Source organism: Lucilia cuprina, chromosome 4, assembly GCF_022045245.1.
Source record: "Lucilia cuprina isolate Lc7/37 chromosome 4, ASM2204524v1, whole genome shotgun sequence".
Classification (NCBI taxonomy): domain Eukaryota; kingdom Metazoa; phylum Arthropoda; class Insecta; order Diptera; family Calliphoridae; genus Lucilia; species Lucilia cuprina.
In genome coordinates this window covers 82,459,407-82,485,116 of record NC_060952.1, presented here as the reverse complement: position 1 = coordinate 82,485,116, position 25,710 = coordinate 82,459,407, and the positions used below count along the sequence as shown (strand labels likewise).

The 25,710-nt window shown below is 27.7% G+C and overlaps 1 protein-coding gene across 1 annotated transcript; it reads right to left on the bottom strand.

Moving 5' to 3' along the window:
- On the bottom strand, positions 1 to 24,545 carry LOC111681827 (pair-rule protein odd-paired). Its single transcript, XM_023443724.2, has 3 exons — positions 23,357 to 24,545; positions 1,568 to 1,737; positions 1 to 1,441 (listed from the first exon to the last, which is right to left on the bottom strand). The coding sequence occupies exons 1-3, from the start codon at positions 24,420 to 24,422 to the stop codon at positions 653 to 655; spliced, it is 2,025 nt and encodes a 674-aa protein (XP_023299492.2). The 5' UTR covers positions 24,423 to 24,545; the 3' UTR covers positions 1 to 652.
- Between the last annotated feature and the right edge of the window lie 1,165 nt (positions 24,546 to 25,710).

Genomic DNA, 25,710 nt, shown 5'->3' with positions numbered 1-25,710 from the left:
TTTTACTTTTTTGTTTTTTTCTGTAATCTTTAACTCTATTTAACTACAAATAAATAAATGAATTTCAATTTTTTTTATTTTTAATTGCCTTGGCGTTTAATGGGTTAAAGAGTAAATATTTACAAAAGAAAAAAAACTTAATTTTAAAAATTATGAATTATTTTTTAAATTTCATTTTCAGGTATTTAATTAAGGTTTTTGCTCATAATTATATATTTATGAATTTAATTAATAATTAATTTTAATGTATATATTTTTTTGAATTTTTAAAGAATTTTTAATAATATTTTTTTAAGGAAATATTTGGCTTTAATTTACAATTAAACTTAATAGGAAACGTTAGAGTTTTTTTAAGAAGAAAATGTCAATGTTTTCGGAGAAAACAAAGCAAGGAGATGAGTGATGGTTGGGGGCAGGGGAGAGAGAGAGGGGGCAGTAAACTTATATTAAAGAGCTAAAAATTAAAAGTATCTCTGAGACACTAAGGAGTTAGGAGAGAGAAATGTTTTAACACTTAAGCACACAATAGTAGTATGATTTCTTTTCTTTTTTTTTATAAATCTAGATTTTTTTTTTTTGAAAATTTTAATTTTCCTACAAAAGAAAAAAAGAATTTAATAGTAATTCAACAATAAATTGGCCTAAGCTATATTTAATAAGCTGTAGCAGCTCCGGGATGCATTAAATGATGATGGTGATGATGATGACCAAAATGATTTAAAGGATTCATGGCATCGGGCCCAGCGGCAGGAGCGGCGGTATGATACCAATCTGTGGGAGCATGATGTTGGGCGGCAGGATGATATAACAAATGATGATTGGGATGATGATGACCGGTTACCAACATAGAAGCAGGATTTGTTGCACTGGCTGATGAAGCAGCAGCGGCGGCAGCTGCTGCTGTCATACCCTGATGATGATGATGATGCGTATGATGATGAGAGCCAGCAGCTGTTAATGAGGGTGGAGGTCCCAAGGGTGGTGGCAAATAGGCGGAGGAGGCCATCAATTGTAAAGCAGGCGATTTGGCAGAATTCTGTTGATGTGTATTATGCTGATGCTGCTGGTGATGTTGATGATGATTGTGTAGACCAGAACTTAAAGATTGTTGTTGCTGCTGTTGTTGTTGTTGCTGCTGCTGATTATGATGGCTGGTGACATTATGCTGTTGTGTATGATGACCACTACTAGCCGTACTACTGCTGCCACTGGAAGAGGCTCCCAAATGTACACTATGCATGCTAGAGTTAGCCGTTGGTTCCGACTTAATCGAATGAGGAGAGGATTTATTCAAACTGCCATTAATCGAAGAGTTATCACTGTTTAGGCGGGCTGAGGGTGGAGTTTGAGCACCACCCGTAACAATACTCGATGAAGAGGACTCTTCGCCCTCGCTGTCATAACCATGAGAAGGTGATTTTTCATCAAGATTACCATGAACCTACGAGAAAAGAAAAAAGTAAATAGAAATGAAAATTAATAAAATTATAAAGAACTATTTTTTTTATAAAAAGCCGTCGGGTTTTTGTTATTTTTTTTAAGATTTCTAAAATATATAACAACTTACCTTCATATGTTTACGCAATGACGAGGGATGAGTATAGGATTTATCACAGCCATTAATACGACAATTATAGGGTTTATCCGAGGTATGAACATGCGAATGCTTCTTACGATCCGACGAATTGGCAAAACGACGATCACAGCCCTCATGTTCACATTTAAATGGTTTCTCACCTAAAAACACATAATAAAATAAGATAAATTAGTTTAGTTGTTAATTAATTTAAAAAATTATATATTTAACTATATTTTTATATTTTGTTAAACAAATTTGTTAAATTTTAAGCAAATTTATTTGCCTGGTTTTGGGCAAATAAATTTGCTTTAGTTTTTCGCAGATTTAAGGCAAATTCCAGCAAAAACATGATTAATGATGCTAAAGTGTTAGAGAAAAAACACAATGGCGCCTTTTTATGTCATATACAGGTAAGAAAGTTTATTTAATGTTTGACTAAATATTAGCTTTAAGAGGAAAAGAACTTTAAAAAAGTCTTTAAAAGAAACCATTTTATGGGAAAATAAAAAGTTTTTAATAAAAGTAAAAAATAGTATTAAATTATATAAAAAAAATCTTAAAGAAGTTTAAGTTTAGATTTTAAAACCCTTTGAAATCTAACGACATCTTAGCAATAAGATGTCATTAAGCAATAGATCAACAAAAGCTTTATTATTAATGAAAACTACTAAGCAATTGAGTAGCACTCAACAAGCTTTATAAACTTTAAGCCAGTAGACAGTTGGAAAGTGGGAGAGGAAGAGAGAAAACAAGTTTGCAGCTAACTGCATATACAGTCAGATAGCAATGAGTTAAAGAAAGAGAGAGGGAATAACAAGGAGTTTGTTTTAAACTTTCTAAAACAGCAATGAGAGCACCATAAAGCTTTAAACAAGCTTTATGTAAAAATAGGAGAAATAGGGAGATCTAGAGCTTAAGGCTGACTGTTTGTACTTAAAAAGTTAAAATAAAATTAAAGAGAAGAGAAAGGGTATAAAGTGGAGTTTGATTCAAACTTTATACGACCGAAATGAGAGCGCCATAAAGCTTTAAAGGAGCTTTACTTAAACTGATGGAGAGAGAGAGAGAGAGCGTAAGCATTTGAAACTGAGTTTGTATACATTTAGAATTAATTGAATAAAGATAGAGAGAGAATAAGAAGCAGTTAGAATCAGACTTTACGGCAAGAAAATGAGAGCGATATTAAGCCTTAAGAAAAGCTTAATGTCAAGCACACTAACTGATAGAGAGAGAGAGAGAGAGAGAGAGAGAAAAAAAAAATCAGATTCTATATGACAAAAACAGTATAATCGTGAGTTTAAGGAAATGAGAGCAAGTCTGAGAAAGAGTAAAAGTTAGATTTAGAAAAAAAAAAACTTAAACAAGAAAAGCAATAAGAAAGAGTCAAAAGAAATAAAAGCGATTTAAGCTGAGGGAGTCATTATTCAAGGAAACAGTTAAATAGAGAATACAGGGAGCGACTCTAAGCTTAACAAAAGCTTTACTTAAGCAAGCAGTTAGAGTGAAAAAAGGAGTTAGAAAAAAACTCTTTAGCAACAAAATGTCATAAGCTTAAGTATCGTAAAGAGTAAAAGAGTTTATATTTCTACTATCAATCTCTCGCTGCTGCGAATGCTAAAGAGCTGTATAGAAAAAAGTGCTATAGAGAGTAAGAAGAAAAAGTGAAAACAGAAAACAATAAAAAAACTAAACAAGAGTATCGGTCAAAGGATTTTGAACAAAATGGAAAGAAATTTAAAGAAAATTGTTAATAAAATACGAAACTTTTAAACGAAAAAAAAACAGTGTAAAGGACTTAAAAAAAGAGAATTTGATATTTTTATAAAAGGCTTTATTTTAAATGTTTTTAAATCAACAAATGACAATATTTATGTTGTTGTTTTTTTTTCTTTCAATTAACTCAAATAAACTAGAATCAAAAGAAAAAAGGTGAATAAGTATTTATACAATATTAAACAATAAACTAAAAAAAAATTTGAAATGTTTACGATCTCATTGTTAAAATTAAAACAAAAAAAGAATAAACTATAATAAAAAACTATAAAAACCTACGGTCATAAATTATAAATAAAAGTCAAAGAGAGAAAAATCTTTTGTTTAAATTAAACACAAAAACAAGAGAGGGTGTAATAACACCTGTAAAAAGGTCAAAGGTTTAAGGATTATATAAGAAATAAAACTAGTGTATAATTTATTGATTAACAACTAGAAGAAAACAAAAACTAATAATTTAGGGTAATAATAGTAATAATAATAATGGAAAAGGTGTTGGGAATTCTGTAATCAAAAGAAATTTATGAAATTTTTCTTTAAATGTAAGCGACAAAATTCTAAGAATTTTATTAAAAGGAATTTTAAAGTAATTTTATTGAAGTTATTTAAAAGGAAAAAAATGTTTTTTTGAAAATTTTTAAATTTAAGAAAAAACTTTGTTTTAATAAATTTTTTAATTGTTTTAATTAAATATATAATTAAAATATTTCTTTTTTGAATTTTAAAAATTTTGTTTTATTTTTTTTTTATTTTTATTTCATATTTATTTATTTATTTATTTATTTATTTATTTATTTATTTTGGATAAAAAACCTTTAATAACTGCTAAATAGTTTATGTTTTTAACACTTGAGGATTAAAATTTCTCGTATGCTTTTTTCACCGTTCACACATATTGCATTTTTTTTTTGCTGTGTTCACACACGTATTGTAGTTTTGTATGCTTTGTTTACACTTATTGTATAAAGTTATTCTTTTTATGACATTTTAAAGCGGATTATTAAGTATTTATTGATTTTATTATTTAAACAAAAAAATATTAAGTTGAACTACAAAACTTTGAAGTTTTAAAAAAGTGTTTTAAGCCAAACTTTAACATGTTTTTAAGTAAAAGAAAAATTGTGTTAAATTTTTCTTTAATTAAATTAAAGAAATTTCTTTATTTTTTTTAACAAGTTTCAACTTTTAATTTATTCTTTTAAGAAGTTGTTGTTGTTGTTTTATTATAATTAATTACAATTTATTTAACAACAGCCCTTAAGCAAATTTATTTTGTAACGCTTTTTAAAGTCTGTCTGTCTGTCTGTCTGTCTGACCGAAAAAACAAGACAATATAGGTTTTTTTGAATAAGAATGGTAGGAAAGAAGGAAAAAAGAAAGAAATACAAACTCTTAATAATTTATGAGTTTTACTTGAAATGACATTTGACAAGACATTGTTTAAAACAAACAAACAAAGAAACACTTTAAAATGATATATTTAAAAATTATTTAAAATAGACAAAAAAACCCTTAAAAAACAAGTATAAATTAATAATAAATTTTAAATAAATTTTAAAGAAAATTAAATAAAATTTATTTAACTAAACCTGCAAAAACTTTAAATTTCCAGAAATATTTGCTGGTTTCCCTTAAAATCTTAACATATTTTCTTTCATTTAAAAAACTGTCAATAACAGCAACCAAGCCTGCCTTTCCAACTCCCTCTCCTTCTCCTTCTCCCTCTCTCTCTTTCCAACTTCTTTGCCTTAAACTTGTTATTATATAAAAAAAGTTATAAAAAGCAAAAAAGGAAGACAAAAAAAGCAAGAAAAATATAATCAAAAACATTTTAAAAGATTTAAACAAATCATTTAAATTGTTTTGAATAAATTCTCTAAAAAGCAAATAAACAAACAAACGCCAAAGCTTTATATATTAACACACCCATTTTAAGCTCTACCTCCCCTTTTTTACAAAACATTTCCTTATAAACTGCTTAAAAGCTATAACAACAACCCAAAAAACCCTCTCCCCCCAAATGGTAGGCTTATAATATTACGCGTTATGCTGTTGGGTTTTTTCTCTAATACTTTTACATAATATTCACATTATACAGAGAAATCCTTTAAAATGGCTTTTAAAGGATTTTTTATTAAATAAAGTTTTTTTTTTTTTTGTTAAAAAAAATATGAAAATATTTATAATAATATTTTGCATAATAAACATATTAAAGTTTTAACAACAAAACACTAAAAAAACAGTTATTTGAAAAAAGAGAGAGAGAAAGAAATAAAAAGTGAGAGAGAAAACAAAATATTTATATAAATTGAACTTACACTAACAGAAAAAATTTTCTATTTAACAAAAGGGTGGTTTTTATATAACAAACGGGCGTTTGAGGGGGGGGGAAGGTAGTTGTGGAAAAACAGCAAAATTACAAGTTGCCATATGTTTTTCTATATTAAGGAAGGGGGCTGGGGCAACTGTTATTGTGTTTAAAGGCTGTGCTATTTGTGCTATTTGTTACAAAAAAAAACATACGTTTTTCTGTGTGTATGTGTGTAATAAAGAAAATACATATTTAAGCCTGTCAAAAACAAATGTAGACAATTTCATTTATAGTTAAAATACATATACAATCATCAAAGAAGGATATTTTCTTTTTTTGTCGATTTTTTTCCCCTTAAGCTTTTAGCTAGAAAATGTAATATAATTTTGTTTCTCATTTTTTATTTTGCGTATTTTATTTGTTATAAATGTTGGTAATATATATATATATAAAATGTCTTAGATTTTAGATAAGTTGGCAGAAAAGTCATTAAGATGAGTTTTTTTGAGTATAACAAACTAATCATAAAGAAAACAAAAACTTTATAAAATAACTATGTTTTCGGAACAAAATCTTTAAGAAATTACTTAAATATTAACTAATATTTATATTTTTATAAATTTCCTTTATAAATTTAAACATATTTAAAAGAAAAGCTTCAATTTAAGCTTATACAATGGTATTTTAACAAACAACCACTAAGCAATTGAAAAATAACATGCTCTGAGCTTTTGAAACGAGAAAAAATATGAAAATCTCTTCATCTCACTTATACGTAAGCTCTTACATATATAGAAAGCTTTAGAACAGTAATAAGCTTTCTACTAAGCAACAACCACTAAGCAATTGAAAAATAACATGCTCTGAGCTTTTAAAACGAGAGAAAAGGTGAAAATCTCTTATTCTTATTTAAACGTAAGCTCTTACATATATAGAAAGCTTTAAATAAAGTTAATAAACTTTCTACTAATAAAAAACCACTAAGCAATTGAGTAGCAAAAGAAAAATAACATGCTGTAAGCTTTTAAAACAAGAGAAAAAGTGAAAATCTCTTCCTCTCACTTATACATAAGCTTTTATATATTTAGAAAGATTTAAAACAGTGATAAGCTTTAGTTTAAACCTAAATGAAGTTGTAAAAACTTTCTACCGAGAAACCACCACTAAGCAATTGAAAAAAAAAAACATTCTCAAAGCTTTTAAATCAAGAAACAAAGTGAAATTCTCTTCATCTCACTTATATGTAAACTCTTACATATATAGAAAGCTTTAAAACAGTGATAAACTTTAATTTAAGCTTAAGTAAAGTTATTAAACTTTCTACTAATAAAAAAACCACTAAGCAATTGAGTAGTAAAAGAAAAATAACAAAATCTCTTACTCTCACTTAAACGTAAACTTTTACATATTAAGAAAGCTTTAAATTAAGTAAAAAACGAAAAAGCTGTCTTCCTTTCATAAGTAAATAAGCTTTGATATGTATAAAAAGCTCAGAGAGTTTAAAAATCATATAAATTACAACAACTATGTATTTAAGCTTATAGATGTTAAAGAAACAATTAAGGAGCTCAAACTAAACAACAGCTTTTAAAAGCTTAACAACAATGCAGCAATTGAGAAGTTTTAAAACAGTTTTAAAACAGAGATAGTTCATTGTTCATCTCTCTTTAAACGCTTAAGCTTAATGTTTGAAAGGAGAGGCAGATGATTTTGAGGAAATATTTAACATTTTAAAGCTTTTTTTAAAGATTTTATTTAAAAATCTTTTTATTTTCTCAAATATTTTAAAGTTACTTCTTTAAAGTTTTTTTAAGTTTTTTTAACTCTTTCTACTGCAAAAACTAATCAAAAGCTTTTTCCTTAATAATTCATAATCAATCTTAATTTCTTTATTTAACATCATTAATTATTAACAAAGCCAGACTAAATGCAAAATAAAATGAACAAATGAATCATTTGAAATTATATTTGTTTTTTTTTTATAAAAACAAAAACCAGTTTAAAACAAACTTTCATTTAAATAATTAATTGTTTTCAAATTTAAACATTTATATATTTCATTAAAGAAATTATTTATATGTATATGTATATCCTTAAATATCAACACCATCATAAATCATTATTAATTTATTTCCCTGGCTAAATCCTCAATTCAAGTGTCAACACACTCATACATACATTTATATACAGATATAGTATACCAATACAAAAGAGCTGCGCAATTTTTGTGAAATTAATACAGGGTTTTAAAAACCTCCCCATTTTTCTATAGCTTATAACAAATAAAACGAGAAAAGAACAATTGATAATAAAATATTTATATTTATTTGTCAGTTTTGGCATTTGAAATATTCTTTTTTTTTTTTTTTGTTTCTTATTTATACATTTTTGACAATTTTTATTGTTTTTTTTTGGCAACAATGCTTTAAAAAAAGACAGACAGACAGACAGATAGGCGGATAGACAGACATACATACAGACAGACAACAGTAGCTGTTAACTGCTATTATTAGAATTGCATTTGTTTTTTAATATTAATGACAATTTAAGTGACAAAAAAAGATTTCAGTTGTTTCCTTTTTTTAAGCCGGAAGAGGCTAACCTTTAGAAAGAGAGAGATAGGGAACAAAAAAAAAAAACGGCCACTTTTGTTTGGAGGGTTAAATGTTAAAGGAAAATGTGGCAGCTTGGTTTTTAGTTTGTTTACATTTTTACACTTAAGTCCCGGTTCACACTGGAAAACTTTTGATTTTTGTGTGTGAGAGAAAGAGAAAGAAATATTAACTATCTCTTTCTCTTAAAGACAAAATCAAAAGTTTCGTAGTATGAACCAGGTTTAACTAACCATGTTTCAAAAGTTTAACAAAACCTCCTCCTTCTCTTCTACTTTGCTAAGAGTTGCCAGATATTTATATAAATTTATAAAAAATTTTAAAATTTTCTTATAATTTCCCAGCATTTAGCTACTAAATCTAATAATTTAAATACTTAAATATGCAAAATATTTGTTTTCATAAGGGATAGTTTTTCCCTTTTGTTTTACCTCCCAAAAAACCGTTAAAATATTATGATTTTACTAAAGATTTATAGGATGTTATTAAGTCCTTCCAACTGTCTGCCTATCTATCTTTTCCAATACCCAATCCCAAAAAAATAGTCCTGCTGTCAAGTGATACGTAAATAATTGACAATTGGGGTCAGTTTCTTTGTTGAATACTGTGGTGTTTATAGTATTTATGTGCTACCAGCCTCACATATATTTTCCAGCTAAAATATTTTGTGGTTTTATGATTTTTCATTTTTCATACAATTCATACAAATCTTCCCTTATGCAATTCTTTTTTTTTTGGGCGAAATATTAGAACTAGGGTGTTTAGTGAAAAGGAAAGAAAAAATAAATAAATAACAACAAAGATATCAAATTTTACACATGAATAATTTAAAAACAGTTTAATAGAGTGTTGATAGTTATAAGCAAAATAAGGGATAGTTTTTTTTTGTATCATTCTTTTTAAAAGGTAATTAGTAAAAGATTGAAATGTTGAAAGCAAAATCTTTTTTTAAAATATTTTCTATTTAGTGTATTTTTAACATTTCTATTTAGGTTAAACAAGTTTTAACTTGGTTTTTAGCAAAAGCTTTTTTTCTATAATAGTTTTCTTTTTTAAGCAAACAACATCACAGCAATAGAGTAAAAATCACTAGTTAAACACTCCAAGCTTTAAAACACTGAAAAGTAAAAAAAGTTTTATTGCCTTAGAACACGCGCAAGCTCTCCCTAACAATAAGTGCTTTAAAAGCTTAAGAAAAGTGAAACAGAGAGAAAGCTAAACTTACAAACTAGTCAAAGAGCTTATAATATAAAAGTTTCAAACTTATTTATCATTCTCTAATGATGAAAACTTTAAAAGCTTGAGTTCAAGCAAAACGAAATTAATTCTTATTAAAATATTTTACAAATTTTCTTAAAAATGTTTAAGTTTAGGTTCTTCTTGTTATAATAAATCTATGAAATTTCAAAAGTGAAAATCTAAAGCTTTTAAAATTATAAAAAAAAAATTTACTTCAAAATTCACTTTTAATTAACTTAAATGGCAGCTTTTTTTTGGATTACAATAACGCTTTTTAGGTAAATGTTTTCTTTTACAATAACAACAACAAACATTAGTTATTAAAAGGGCTTTTGCTCAAAGCTTTCTCTTTAACAGTTTCTGATATATAAAAAAAGCTTGATTTGAACTATTAAAACAACAACAAACATTTGTTTTTAAAACGGCTTTTCTTAAGAGCTTTCTCTAAAATATATTTTCTTACAATTATAATAGCTTTTTTAAAAAGCTTGCTTTGAGTTAATAATAACAAGTAAAATAGTTTTTACTTTAAAGTTCAAAATTTGGTTTACTTTTCTTTATAGATGTAACATCTATAACAGGTTTTTTAAAAGCTCTTACTTTCTCTCTCTCTCTCTTTAACAGGCTTGCTGTAAAGTTAAAGAAACTTTACAGCAAACCTGTTCAAATCTCTCTTTTTCTTTAAACTATAAGTATACAGCAAGTTCTCTATATCTCTCTTTGAAATATAACGTTAAAGCAAGCTTTGCAAAAGCTTTCTTTTTCAACATAAAACCTTGCAGCAATGATTTACAAAGCTTTTTCTTTAATGTAGAACATTCTTGCTTAAAATAAGAACGGATTAGGCTTAAATCAAACACATTAATGATAATTAAATAAAAGTAACTAGTTTTCTTTTAAGAAGTTTTTAAAAACACTATTTTAAAACGAAACGTGTTAACTATGAAAGCAAACAACATATTTGCAACTATTAACAAAGGACCTCTTTTTATTTTTGGAATATATTTCCTACTTATTAGTGTTATTTAAGATGACATTTAAAGTAGAGTATCATCATTAACAATAGCGGCAGCCAGTCAGCCAGTCAGTAGAACAAGCAACAGTCAAAGGCAAAAGTATTATAACAAAACACTAACCAAACCAAACCAAGATAAGTAAAAGGAGGACAAAAAACCCAAGAAAATGAAAATAAGGAAACTGTTGAAACGAGACAATAAGTCTATGAAGTGTTTTTAAGCCTCATTGTCAACGAGATATACATTACTTATAAGGCAAATGAAGTGTGTAAAATTATAAGAGGAATATACAAAAAAAAAGGTAACAAAATATGCATTGAATGTCAAAAATAAAAGAAGTAGAAAAAAATAATAAACAAAAAAACATAAAGATTAGCCAGCTCAATACAAACACGCAAACAAACAATAAAGATTTAAGAAGATTCTTAAAATCAAAGAGAAAAAAAGGAAAGGAAACCCTCTACTTCTTCTATACTATAAAGCAGGTAAATAAGTAAGTATATTGTTATCAAATGATATACAAAATGCCAAAGGTTTTAGATAGTTAAACAGAAAATCTTTAAAAATTGTAAATAGAGCAGATGATATATTAGAGATAAGTAAAAGATCTTTTTTTTTTTTTGCAAAATGTTAAGTATTTACATGATCTGCTTTATTTTCAAAAAAAAGAAGAAAAGAAAAACATGAATGAATTTTGTTTTTAAAAATCCTAAGCTGTTTTAAGGACTTTTTCTTACGTGTAGTGTTTTAGCAGAGATATTTTTCTTTTTGTCTTTTCCTATATTAAAATGTCATCAAGATAACTGTTTGTTTATTTTTACAGAAATTAACTCTTTTTTTATCTTAAACAATTTATCTTGATTTTCTTGAGTTTTTTTGTTTGTTTATAACTTGTCAATTTTAACAAGATTTCTTTTGATGTTTGATAAGCATTTTAAGGTGGGGTCTTTAGAATTTTGTTTAATAATGATGTCATTTTATTGAGAAGTTGTTGTTTTCATTGTTAACGAACAGTAGTTAATAGAGTTAATAAAATTTATAGATTTATAAAGAATATAAAATTACTGAAAGCTAAAGTAAATCACTGCTTTTAGTAATTTGATTGAACACTGTTTTATCTAACACTGCATTATCACTAAAAGTAGTTTTATAGATATTAAAATAAGACCTAAGATACATTTTCTAGTTGCTTTTGTTGTTAGCTTAAGAACTCTCTTTTTTGATAAAGCTATGATAATCATGTTTTAAACTTAAAATAAGCTTAAACTCTTCTATGTTTAGTTAGAGATTTATTTAAAATTTTCTGTAAAAGCTTAACAGTTTTCTCAGCTTGAAATAACAAAATTGTTTTAACTTTAACATAAGTTAATAACACCCAAGCAATTAAGCAAAATAACTTTGTGATTTCAAGCTCTCTTCTTAAAAAAGCACAACAAATCATATTAGAAAGCTTTTTTAACACTTTAACTAGATGTGCAAACAAACACTCAAGCAATTGAGCAAAATTATTTTTTAACTTTCTTTTCAAACTCTCTTGTTGGCAAAAAGCAAGGAAATCATGTCAAAAAGCTTATGTAGCACACTTTAAGAAAATGTCTTTTAAAAACTTAAGCCAAAGTTAAGAGAAAAGTATTTAATATTACAAAACTTTGAACTTTGTATTAAACGCAAACGAAGCATGTAAGAAAGCTTCTTTATCTCACTCTTAAGCTTTAGCAAAAGCAAAGGAAAGCAGGATTTGATAAAGCATAAGCTTGTGGCTGCATAAAAAGTAATAAAAATTGAATAAAGCTTTAGCAAAAGCTAAGAAAGAAGGAATTAATAAAGCATAAGCTAGCTTTATAAAAAAGAAAAGCATATTTAACAAAAAGAAAGGATAATTTATCTAAAGCTTTAGCAAAAGCAAACACAAAAGTGATTAAGAACTCAAACAAGGCGGAAAGCTCATATATATTTGTCTAACGAGAAGCTCAGACTTAAACAAAGAGCTGGAGAAGGAATTAAGTTTTCTGGTTGTTCAGAAAGCTTAAAAGCTTATTTAGACTAAGAGAACAGTTTCTCTTTTGCAGTAAACTTTCGTTTTAAACAAATGGATCTTAAAGATTGATTAAATCTAATTATAAGTGTTAATTCTATGCTAAACTTAGCTTTCTTAAAGTTTAAATAATCTTCAGATTAAGAATCAATGTTTTTAAAAGGTTTTTGGAAATAAAAGTTTTGAAAAACTTTAAAATTGCAAGTTAAAGCTTGAAAATTTTATTATAAACAAAAAATTCCATTTCTTCTAAACCCAGCCTTGTTATTTATAACTTAAACTTCAGTAAATCCACAGATTAACTTACAGTCAAAGTTTCTTAACATTTTGTAAAAAATAAAAATTTTAAAAGTGAACAAAAATTCTATTAAAAGCTTGTTTTAAACAAAAATTTACAGTTATACATTACTTAAACTTTAATTAATCTCCAGTTAAACCCACAATCTCCAGATTAACTTACAGATTAACAAACAATTTTAAAAGTAAAAAATTTTAAACAAAAAATATTCTCATCATTAATTTAAAATTGCTACCGTTTGTTTTTTAATTAAAACAAACCTTAAACCTAGTTTAAACCCTTTATTACTTAACAATTTCCAAGATTTATATGTAATATGAGATTTTTTCCTAAAACAAACTGTCAAAATATAAAACACTTTAAAATTCAAAAAAAAAAAAAAAAAAAAAAAACAAAGAATCCACAGCTATTTTAAGAAAATTGTCTGCTATTTAGGAATTTTCTAAATGTCACAACTGTCAAATTTGATTACATTGCTTTAAACTATAAAAACAAAAACAAAGAAATGTTTATTTTATTAATTGAGTTTATTTTTTAAGGCTGTAAAACTATTTAGGTTAAAATAATCTCAAAGGCGTTGAAGCGTTAATGTAAGAATTTTTTTTTTTAACAAAAAAAATTTTGTCATTATATTATTGCCAAATATGTTAAAAGCTTTAGAGCACATGTGTGTGTGTATGTGTTTAAAATTATGTTAACATGTCACAAAGATTTTAAAATTAACATTTTAGCAAGATTTTTTTTAAAAACTAAAAATTTTTGTTAACATCTGTAGCACAACAAAAAAAATTTTATTTTTTATTTCTTTCTTTAAAAGATTAGTCAGGGATTTTCTTTGGCTTATATAGCATGATATTTGTATATATATCTTTTTTTAAAAAAATGTTAAACTTCTTTTGAATTTATACAAGTTGACAGTTTAATTTTATGGTTTGTCTGTAGCTGATCTGTTTTATATTTAAAGTTTTTTTGGCGTTTGCTTTGATTTCTTTGGTGTTTTTTTTTTTGGTTTGTGCTTATGATACCTTTCAGTTAGTGAGCAGAACAAAAAATGTTTAAATATTTCTCTTAAAGAAACTTGGTTTTGTTTTCTTCTGTTTCATTATAAAAATATTCTTGCAAGAATTTGAAATATGTTTTTTTGGTGCAAACAAAAAAAGGTAGCCAAAGGGCGTTACTTTTAGATTTTGCTAAAATTAATTTTTAAATTATGACAGTTTAAGTTATTTTTTCAAGAGAAATATTTAACAAAAAAAAAACACATTTTTTTTTAATTTAGGCAAATACTTTAAAGGATTCAAATTCGTGAAATACTTTTTTCAAATTTGTTTCAAACAAATGTTCAGTTAAGTTCTAGTTTGGTTGTAGTTTGGTTTTAGTTCAGTTCTAATTCAGTTCTAGTTCATTTCTAGTTCCGTTCTAGTTCAGTTCTAGTTCAGTTCTAGTTCAGTTCTAGTTCAGTTCTAGTTCAGTTCTAGTTCAGTTCTAGTTCAGTTCTAGTTCAGTTCTAGTTCAGTTCTAGTTCAGTTCTAGTTCAGTTCTAGTTCAGTTCTAGTTCAGTTCTAGTTCAGTTCTAGTTCAGTTCTAGTTCAGTTCTAGTTTAGTTCTGTTCTAGTTCTGTTCTAGTTCTGTTCTAGTTCTGTTCTAGTTCTGTTCTAGTTCTGTTCTAGTTCTGTTCTAGTTCTGCTCTAGTTCTGTTCTAGTTCTGTTCTAGTTCTGTTCTAGTTCTGTTCCAGTTCTGTTCTAGTTCTGTTCTAGTGCTGTTCTAGTTCTGTTGTAGTTCTGTTCTAGTTCAGTTTTAGTATTGTTCTAGTTCTGTTCTAGTTCTGTTCTAGTTCTGTTCTAGTTCTGTTCTAGTTCTGTTCTAGTTCTGTTCTAGTTCTGTTCTAGTTCTGTTCTAGTTCTGTTCTAGTTCTGTTCTAGTTCTGTTCTAGTTCTAGTTCTGTTCTAGTTCTGTTCTAGTTCTGTTCTAGTTCTGTTCTAGTTCTAGTTCTGTTCTAGTTCTGTTCTAGTTCTGTTCTAGTTCTGTTCTAGCTCTGTTCTAGTTCTGTTCTAGTTCTATTCTAGTTCTGTTCTAGTTCTGTTCTAGTTCTGTTCTAGTTCTGTTCTAGTTCTGTTCTAGTTCTGTTCTAGTTCTGTTCTAGCTCTGTTCTAGTTCTATTCTAGTTCTGTTCTAGTTCTGTTCTAGTTCTGTTCTAGTTCAGTTCAAGTTCAGTTCTAGTTCAGTTCTAGTTCAGTTCTAGTTCAGTTCTAGTTCAGTTCTAGTTCAGTTCTAGTTCAGTTCTAGTTCAGTTCTAGTTCAGTTCTAGTTCAATTCTAGTTCAGTTCTAGTTCAGTTCTAGTTCTGTTCTAGTTCTGTTCTAGTTCTAGTTCAAGTTCAGTTCTAGTTCTGTTCTTGTTTAGTCCTATTGCAATTCTAGTTAATTATAGCAGTCGAAGGGACCATGTTGTTTAAGAACATAGAAAAATTGTTAAAATTCCTTATTTTATAAAACTAAATAATAAAAAAATTTAATCCTTTCTCTTTCGAAAAAATAAACCCTTTTTTACCAACAGTACGTACAGTAACGCCTTCTATTTTATTCTTTTGTTAAAATTTCAATTTTAAAAACAGTTGCATATCGACCGATTTTAAATAAGCTGCATTTATGTATATCTTTTCCAAAACAAATTTATTATACATACTTTTTTCTCCCTTTTTAACTACTAATCGGCTGAAACCACGCAACATTAGGCTTCAACAGTTAATAAAACTAGACAACAACATGTAGTTTAAAGACAATGTGGAAAATGTCATCCTTTAACAAAATCCTCCCCTAAAATGTTAATAAATAAAGAAAAATGGCTACAAAACAACCCTTTCCACCATCATCATCGTCATTATTATTATCACTTTTTGTTTATTTTCTAATACTTTGATATTATAATGAGTTTGTTAAAAAATTATATGGACAAAAAAATAAATTTAAATGCTTACTATTTTGACATTTGTAAACAAACAAGGTTTGTTAGTTACGCTTTTTATTGAGAAATTCACAAGCGACAATAACAAAGTGCATTTAATGTGGTTCGAGGGGAAAATGTTGTTCACCCTTAAAAGGGAATTAAAATAGTTTTCAACAGGGTGTTTCGTATAAAGCTAAATTTTAAATATTTTTTGAAAAATTTTAAATTAAAAGTATTTTAGAAAATATTAGAGAAAAATTGTTTTATTTTTTGGGAAATTTTTAAGAAAACCTTATTTTAAATGCAATGCTAACGTAACTGCGTAACTAATTTGTGTTACTTTATTTTTCACACACAAAGATCTAGTTCAGTTCTAGTTCAGTTCTAGTTCAGTTCTAGTTCAGTTCTAGTTCAATTCTAGTTCAGTTCTAGTTCAGTTCTAGTTCTGTTCTAGTTCTGTTCTAGTTCTAGTTCAAGTTCAGTTCTAGTTCTGTTCTTGTTTAGTCCTATTGCAATTCTAGTTAATTATAGCAGTCGAAGGGACCATGTTGTTTAAGAACATAGAAAAATTGTTAAAATTCCTTATTTTATAAAACTAAATAATAAAAAAATTTAATCCTTTCTCTTTCGAAAAAATAAACCCTTTTTTACCAACAGTACGTACAGTAACGCCTTCTATTTTATTCTTTTGTTAAAATTTCAATTTTAAAAACAGTTGCATATCGACCGATTTTAAATAAGCTGCATTTATGTATATCTTTTCCAAAACAAATTTATTATACATACTTTTTTCTCCCTTTTTAACTACTAATCGGCTGAAACCACGCAACATTAGGCTTCAACAGTTAATAAAACTAGACAACAACATGTAGTTTAAAGACAATGTGGAAAATGTCATCCTTTAACAAAATCCTCCCCTAAAATGTTAATAAATAAAGAAAAATGGCTACAAAACAACCCTTTCCACCATCATCATCGTCATTATTATTATCACTTTTTGTTTATTTTCTAATACTTTGATATTATAATGAGTTTGTTAAAAAATTATATGGACAAAAAAATAAATTTAAATGCTTACTATTTTGACATTTGTAAACAAACAAGGTTTGTTAGTTACGCTTTATTATTGAGAAATTCACAAGCGACAATAACAAAGTGCATTTAATGTGGTTCGAGGGGAAAATGTTGTTCACCCTTAAAAGGGAATTAAAATAGTTTTCAACAGGGTGTTTCGTATAAAGCTAAATTTTAAATATTTTTTGAAAAATTTTAAATTAAAAGTATTTTAGAAAATATTAGAGAAAAATTGTTTTATTTTTTGGGAAATTTTTAAGAAAACCTTATTTTAAATGCAATGCTAACGTAACTGCGTAACTAATTTGTGTTACTTTATTTTTCACACACAAAGAGAAAAAAGGTTAAAATTCTTTTAAAAACAATAAAACAAACCTGTCCTTTGTTTTAAAATTTCATGCCCAATACAATTCTCAGAAGGATAATAATGAGTTTTCAAACACAAACACTGCTTTAAAAAGATGACAAAAAAAATAAAAATGATTTTGCAAGTCAAATACTGAAAACAGGAAGATGAGCTAAAAACAACAAACAAATGACACAACAAAATAATAAAGTCATCAATCAAAATGACAAAAGCAAAAAAGAAATTTTCATCAAAATAACAAAAAAAATTAGTATTATTAAAAAAAATCCTTAAATTTATTCACTTTACAAGTTAAATTTCTGTTTAATATTAAAAAATGTTCCCCATTTTTCCTTCCTTTTTCCCTCTTGCAAAATGCAAATATAATTAGTTGTTTGCTTTGTTAACTTCATGTTGAGTGCAATTTTATTTACTTTTTTTTTTTTTTTGCTAAACTTCATTTTAATGACTCTGCTGTAAAGTGTTTTAGAACTCTAGAGGAGAGAACTGGAAAAAGTATGTTAAATGTTATGGCTTTTTTTATGGTTTTAGTTTGTTTTTCATAAAAATTCATTTTAATAGAGTAAAAACTATAAAAAGAAGAGTATCAAACTAACAAACCGGTGATTAGGTGTAATCAAGGTTAATTTTGTGTTGAAAGTTGTGACAGTTTTTGTACTACAAAAGCAACAAGTGGTTAAAAATTTATGCAAATTATTTAGACATTTTTTTTAAGGACAAAGTTTTACTAACTAAAACTGAACTAGAATTGAACAAGAACTAGAACAGAACTAGAACAGAACTAGAACAGAACTAGAACAGAACTAGAACAGAACTAGAACTGAACTAGAACTGAACCAGAACTGAACTAGAACAGAACTAGAACTGAACTAGAAGAGAACTGGAACAGAACTAGAACAGAACTAGAACAGAACTAGAAAAGAACTAGAACTGAACTAGAACTGAACTAGAACTGAACTAGAACTGAACTAGAACTGAACTAGAACTGACCTAGAACTGAACTAGAACTGAACTAGAACTAAACTAGAACTGAACTAGAACTGAACTTGAACTGAACTAGAACTGAACTAGAACTGAACTAGAACTGAACTAGAACTGAACTAGAACTGAACTAGAACTGAACTAGAACTGAACTAGAACTGAACTAGAACTGAACTAGAACTGAACTAGAACTGAACTAGAACTGAACTAGAACTGAACTAGAACTGAACTAGAACTGAACTAGAACTGAACTAGAACTGAACTAGAACTGAACTAGAACTGAATTAGAACTGAATTAATACTAAACTAGAACTGAACTAAAACTGAACTAGAACTGAATTAGAACTGAACTAAAACTGAACTAGAACTGAACTAGAACTGAACTAGAACTGAACTAGAACTGAACTAGAACTGAACTAGAACTGAACTAGAACTGAACTAGAACTGAACTAGAACTGAACTAGAACTGAACTAGAACTGAACTAGAACTGAACTGAACTAGAACTGAACTAGAACTGAACTAGAACTGAACTAGAACTGAACTAGATCTGAACTAGAACTGAACTAGAACTGAACTAGAACTGAATTAATACTAAACTAGAACTGAACTAAAACTGAACTAGAACTGAACTAGAACTGAAATATAAATAAACTAGAACTGAAATATAAATGAACTAGAACTGAACTAGTACTGAAATAGAGTTGATTCAGAACTAAACTAGAGCTGATAACTAAACTGGAACTAAAAAAACTCAAAGTTAAAAAAAATTAAAATAATATATTTTTTTACCAAAAACCATTTAAAAAACTTGAAATTTTTCTTCATCTTTTTTTTTAACAAGTAAACACATTATTATTTAAAATTTATTAACACAATAAAACTTTAATAATTAAATGACCAAACTGCTTTATACAAGGACCTTTTGTTTAACCAAAAACAAAAATCATAATTGCAATTTAAAAAACATTTAAAATCCCGTTCATAATAAATGTATTTCCATACATTTGCCATTCATTACAAACCAAGTTTGTTTTAAAACAATTTGCATAATTATAAATTAACAATAACGCCTACTTTTTTAACGGCAAATAAAAACCAATAATTGCTTTAAACAACAGAAACAAAAAAATAATAAGGTAATAATAAAACCAAAAGTTGTGGTTGTCCAAAGGAAAAAAACGTTAAACAAAAAGTCAGGAAAATTAAAATAATCATAAAAAATACTTTAAAAAAGAGATAAAAAAACTTTTGCCAATTTATAGTAAAATAAATTATATTTAAAAAACTGTATTACTGAAACAAAAAGAACAACAACAAGTTAAAAACTGTGGTAGCCCTGGGTTTTTGTTTGTTGTAGTTGTTGTTGCCCCATTGACCATTGAACTTTTTGTTTAACTTGCAGGCTTTGTTGTATTATTAAATGCAGACTCCTGTTTTGTGTTTTTTTCTTCGGTTGTTGTGATAAATTTAACAACATTTTTGTTGTTTAAACTTTTGTTTAAAAAAAGGGGAGTTTTGTTAACTTTCTACCCCCCTCCCTCTTTAAAGTTAAAGCTTTTAAATGCATATGAATGCCTGCCTGAACATGTTTATTTTCAAAAACAACCTTGTTAAAGGGTTTTTTTCAAAAAGTATGAGTGAAAAATAATTGTTTTATCAAAAACACCTTGTTTACTGCTGTTGTTTTTCCCTGCAATTTACTCTCAAGTATATTTACCGTTATTTTCTGGTTTACACTGTGTTTGTATTTTGTTCGCCTGAGTCTGAGCGCATGAAAACAAAAAGGAGTCTGTGAAAAACAGGAATAACAACAACAACATCAGCAACTACTGCTGTAATAGGAACACTCTAACGTATGTATTGTATTTGTTGTTGAGTTGAGTATGTTGTGCTGCATGCATACAAAAAAAGGCTTTTACAAAAACAAATATGGCGTCATCATCATCATATGATATGTGAATGAAAAGGAATTATTTTTGTTGCCTCATACTATTAGTACGTATACTAGACATAAAAGCCAAGGCAAAAATTTTACTACAAAAACAACAAGAATATGTTTGTATGTATGTAAAAACAACTGCAAATGACAGTTAAATTTTTGAAGCTATAAATTCTTGAGGCAAAGAGAAAATGCATGGAAAAAAACAAAAAACAACATACAAATTGCTTAAAATTGTTTGAAAATTAAGTGAGAAATTTAAGATTTTTAAACAAATTTAATTGAATAAAGTTAAAAAAGAAAGTTTCTTAAAATTTTACGGCTGCATTTACAGTTTTGAGTCAATTATGAGCGTTGAACTAAACTAGAACTGATCGAGAACTTAACCAAAACTAAACAAGAACTAAATAGAACTGAACTAAAATTGAACTTGAACTGAACTAGAACTGAACTAGAACTGAACTAGAACTGAACTAGAACTGAACTAGAACTGAACTAGAACTGAACTAGAACTGAACTAGAACTGAACTAGAACTGAACTAGAACTGAACTAGAACTGAACTAGAACTAGAACTGAACAAGAACTGAACTAAACTAGAACTGAACTAATTTCTATTAATCCCAGCTAGCATTCAACATAAAGGAAAGACGGACATATGTAGGCGGATAGAAGGACGTTGCTAGGATCGTTATAGAATATAAAATGGATTGTAAATCTATATAAATTTATACATTTATAAGTAATATTTACAACAGAGACTACAATCATTAATTACAATAGAAATTGTCCTGTAAAGCCATTATCACTCAGGATAAAGCTGAACTCACTCTTGATACTTAAGATTAAAAATACATGTATGTGTATATATTTTTTTTTTTTAATACACATAAACAATTAACGGAAGTTTATACACGTGTCAAAACAGCATGTGTAAGTGTCAAAAAAGTCTAAGAAAATTTAAAAAAAAAAATATTTTTATGAAAAAAAGCCATAAATTAAAAAAAACCCTCATAAAAAACCACTGCAAAAATCAAACAAACAAACACTTGAAAAACAATTGAATTTTGATTTAATGTTGTACAAACATTTCATTTTCAAGTTGTATGAACAAAACACTTGAATTCTGTTTTGGTTTTTAGCAGCTAATTTTTTATTTCTTTTGAAAATTAATTAAAAATTATTATTTTTAATTAAGTTGTTTAACTTCCTTTTTATTTTGTGAACAGTTCTAAATCAAAATAAATATTTTACTTTAATTATTAGTTTCTTTTTATTAAGAATATTGTTTTTTATGAATTTTTGCTTAGTAATGTTGCTTAATCATTATTAAGTTAACAATATTGTGTAGGGATTTGTTTAAAACATAGTTTTCTTTGTTTTTTTTTTTTTGGAAAATTAATCCATCATCATGTCTTAAAAATTACTTATTATTACTTTTTTGTTAAATATGTTTGGTAATACTTATATGTATGATTTAAGCCGCTTTTAAAGGCAATATGTTAACATTTTAATTACTTTCCAATGATAAAGCCAAATTTTTGAAAAAAACCAAACAGATTTCTTTAACATACTTGATTACACCCATTTTAAAGAACAAGAAGTTTCCTTTTTTAAAAAGCCGCAAAAAAATTCTTTTAATTAGAAAAAAATGAAGATTTAAAAGAAAAAACCAAAGGAAAGTTTTCATAGAGTTTAAAACCTTAACTTTTTAAAAGAAATTTCTTTGCTTTAAAGCAAATAAGAGCGAGATTATCTAAACAACTTAACTCTTCATTTAAAAGCTTTAGTTAAAGCTACTTTTTTAAACACAGTTTAAAACCGTAACTTTTCATAAGAAATCTCTTTGCTTTAATGTCATAAAGAGGCAAAGAATATGAAAAGAGTTAAAACAAAGTTAAACAAAGAAATAAACTTTAGTTAATGATACTTATTTTTAAACAGCCATTAGAACTAAAACTTTTCATAAGATATAACAACTTGTAAGCAAAAGAGAGCGATAATTTTAACAATTCTTTAAACTCTAATCTCTTGAGAAAAGTTAACTCTTTGCTTAAGAGCTTTAAAACATACAGTTAAACTTTAGTTAACGCTGCAGTTCTAAATAAAGTTGAAAACTTGAACCTTTCTAAAGAAATCTCTTGCTGGTAAGCAAAAGAGAGGAAAAAAGCTTAATAACGCTTTAAATGAACTTAAGCTTTCAATGTGCTTAGAAAACAAACTTGTCCAATCATCAATAAACTTTTTTACACTTAAGCAAAAGCAATTTATATAAAAGAAAATCTAAACGTTTAAAGCTTTAATACAAAACGAATTCAAGTTAAAAATTAAAAAGCTTTTAAGAAAACTAGCTTTTAAAAGAGAGAAAGCAAAAGAGCGATAGAAAGCTATCAATTTATATAAAGTGTCTTTATAAAAAGCTTTTATTTTTATAAATTAAACTTAAAACTGGATTTTAAAGGTTAAATAGAACGAAGCTTTCAAACTTGCATTTTATATATAAAATAGCTTTTAAAAAGTTAGACAAAAACAATAATTTCTCAAAAGTAAATAAACGCTTTTTAAGGAAAGCAATAGAAAAATAAGAGAGCTTTTAAGTTTTATAACAGTTTTAGTCAGTTGATCTTTAGAAAAAGAGCATATTTCTCTATTAAAGCTTTTCTTTGTATTCAAGTTTAATTCGTTGAGAGGCAACTGTAAAACCTTTTTTGTATTTACTTTAAACTCAATTTTAAACCGATTTTAACAGATTTATAAGATTGTACAGACGGACTTTAATGCTTGCCTTTAAAGATAAGCCTTTGATGTTTTTACTTAAACAATTTTGACTTGTTTTAACACGACATTAATCCACAACCTTAACTCTTTCATATTTTCTATAACAAACTCTAAAATCTGCTAGTTTTATGTTAAAACTTTTGACTTCTTCGACACGATTTAAAAGATTTAAATAGCGATTTTAAAGAAAACCTACAAAAACTACCTGTTCTTTTCTCAACACTCTCAACACACAAGGTGTTTGCTAGTCAGGAAAATCCCTTTTAAAAGTCAGTGCAAACGCCTACAGCTTAATAACTTTAATCCCTAAGCAATATTTTTTATAGGAAAATCCTTCAAATAAAACTTTTATGATCTTCCGTTTTATATGAACAAGCGAAAGATAGAAACAAAACGAAGAAGAACTTACCTGTATGAGTTCTCTTGTGTATTTTTAAATTTTCACTGCGGGCAAATACTTTGCCACATCCGGGATGAGGGCAGGCAAATGGTTTCTCGCCAGTATGAACACGTATATGATTGACCAACTTATATTTGGCCTTGAAAGGGCGACCATTGCGTGAACAACCGATCCAATAGCAAATGTGAGTAGTGCACTCGGGTCCACCGACATGTTCGACCGTTAAATGAGTGACAATTTCATGCATAGAATGAAAGATTTTATTGCAAGTTTTACGATTATTAGGACCGCCGGGTTGATCGGGATCTATCCAAAGACATTGCATTTCCTGTTTAATGGCCGATGCCGCTGTGGCGGGCTGATGACGCATATAACGCAAAAAAGCACCAGCTCCAGCCGGATGCATGCCCATGTGTTGAGCATGATGGGCTGCATGTACCGACGGAAAATTGCTATGATGTTGCGCATGAGCATAGGGATGTGTAGCGTAATCTGTCATGCCCATACGCATTTGATGCGAATGATGATGATGAGCAGCGGCGGCATGATGATGTGAATGAAATGGATGATTACCAAACGAACTGGTTAGATCAGGATGATTGGCATGTGTAGCAGGAAAGGTGGGAAATAGCATAGAATCTGCCGCAGATTGACCAACACTTTGAGCTGCTGCCGTTGAGGCAGACATATAATCCTGTTCTGTACGACGTCCTAAAAGAAAATCTCTTGAAGAATATGTTCCTAGTTGAGTGTTGAAAGGAGCATAACCACTATTTTGATAGGCTGAGGAGGGAGAAGACATATCTGATGAAATGCCCGATGACATGGTGGATGACATTAAGCCACCACTGCTATCCAATTGTTGTTGTTGTTGGCTCTGTTGTTGTGCCTCCTCTTGAGCCGTTTGCTGTTGTTGTTGCTGTTGATGCAATTGCTGCTGCTGTTGTTGTTGCTGCTGCTGGGCAGCCACTAAATCTGTTTGTTGATTGAGATTATTGGGCGACATGCGTATGCCATAATTAGCCAAATGATGTTGACTGGTGGTGGTGGGGTCAATGAAAGCGTTCATCATCATTTTGTTTAAGTTTTTTTTAAGATAAATAACACTTTTTGTGAAAATTTTTTTAAAAAATATTTTAAAGTTGTTTTCGTTAAAAACTTTTTCTTTTTTTCTTTTGTAAATTTGTTAATTTTCAAATTTTCTTTTTCTTTTTTGTATTAAAATAAAACACTTTTTGTTTTAAACATTTTTTTGTTTTAAGATTTTTCTTAAACTTTTTTTTCACAAATTTTTTGCACTTTTTATTAAAAACATTTTAGAAATTTTTTGTTTCAAAACTTTATTAATCCGTTATAGAATAGTAAATAATCCGTTAATTTGTTTTTAAACAATTTCAGTTAAACGTTTTGTAATTGTTGTTTCTTTTTCCGTTCACAAAAAAAAATAACGCGTTTTTTTTTTAAATTTTTAATTTTCTATTTATTAGAACCAGCATGCAATTTGGTTGCAAGCAGCTCGTTTTCGTTCGACTAAACTTAACGTTACAAGATGCGCAGCAGGACTGAACTGACTCCTGAAATATTTTACTCAACAAAGATGTGAACACATTCGAATATGTTGTGTTTAACGACCCCTGGGTGTACAAAACACTCGGGTGGTTTTTCTATACGCTGTTGTTGTGTTGTGTTTTAACGAGTGATGTGTGTGTGTATTAAAGATGACTACGACAACAACAATACCGTTGAAATTATTTAATCGAGAAACGGAGAAGTTGTAGTAATAATATCCAAATACAACAACTAAAAACTACAAGACACGAAACGCGAAAGCAACAAAAAAAAACAAATTATTTTGAACAAAAAAAACGTTGTTAACTTACGAGCTGTATGTGTGCGATGGTGTACAGCGGGTAATCGTATGCCACATACCGAGGTGTTGCAGCATGTTAACTCAAAATAAAACACAGTCCTCTTAAAGCCAACAAAGGCCAACACCTCTATTAGATAAAAAGAGATAGCATTAGTTAGTTTTACACATCTCTAAACATAATATGGGCAAAACCCGTTATTACCTACTCTCCCAAATACACAAGTTAAAAGAGAGCAACTATATATAAACACCATAAATGCTCATATATATTCCAACACACCCAAGGTGAGTTTCTCTAATAGTGAGGTGAAATTCTTGTTAGAAAGAGTTAGCTATATACAAAAACAACTAAATAAATGGCTGCTTTTTCATGCTCATCAACAAAAGAAGAAAAGAGAGAAAAATTAAATAAACTCCAATTGGATTTTTATTAACCATTACAATACCATGAAACTGCTTCAACTAATTCCCCTCTTTTTCATGAAAAAACACA

What these genes read in the sequence shown, in the direction of transcription:
- LOC111681827 (XM_023443724.2), bottom strand. Translation starts at nt 24,422, where the DNA reads ATGATGATGAACGCTTTCATTGACCCCACCACCACCAGTCAACATCAT. An exon ending in ACACAAGAGAACTCATACAG is followed by an intron (nt 1,738 to 23,356) that starts GTAAGTTCTTCT and finishes ATGTGTTTTTAG; the next exon opens with GTGAGAAACCATTTAAATGT. An exon ending in CATTGCGTAAACATATGAAG is followed by an intron (nt 1,442 to 1,567) that starts GTAAGTTGTTAT and finishes CTTTTCTCGTAG; the next exon opens with GTTCATGGTAATCTTGATGA.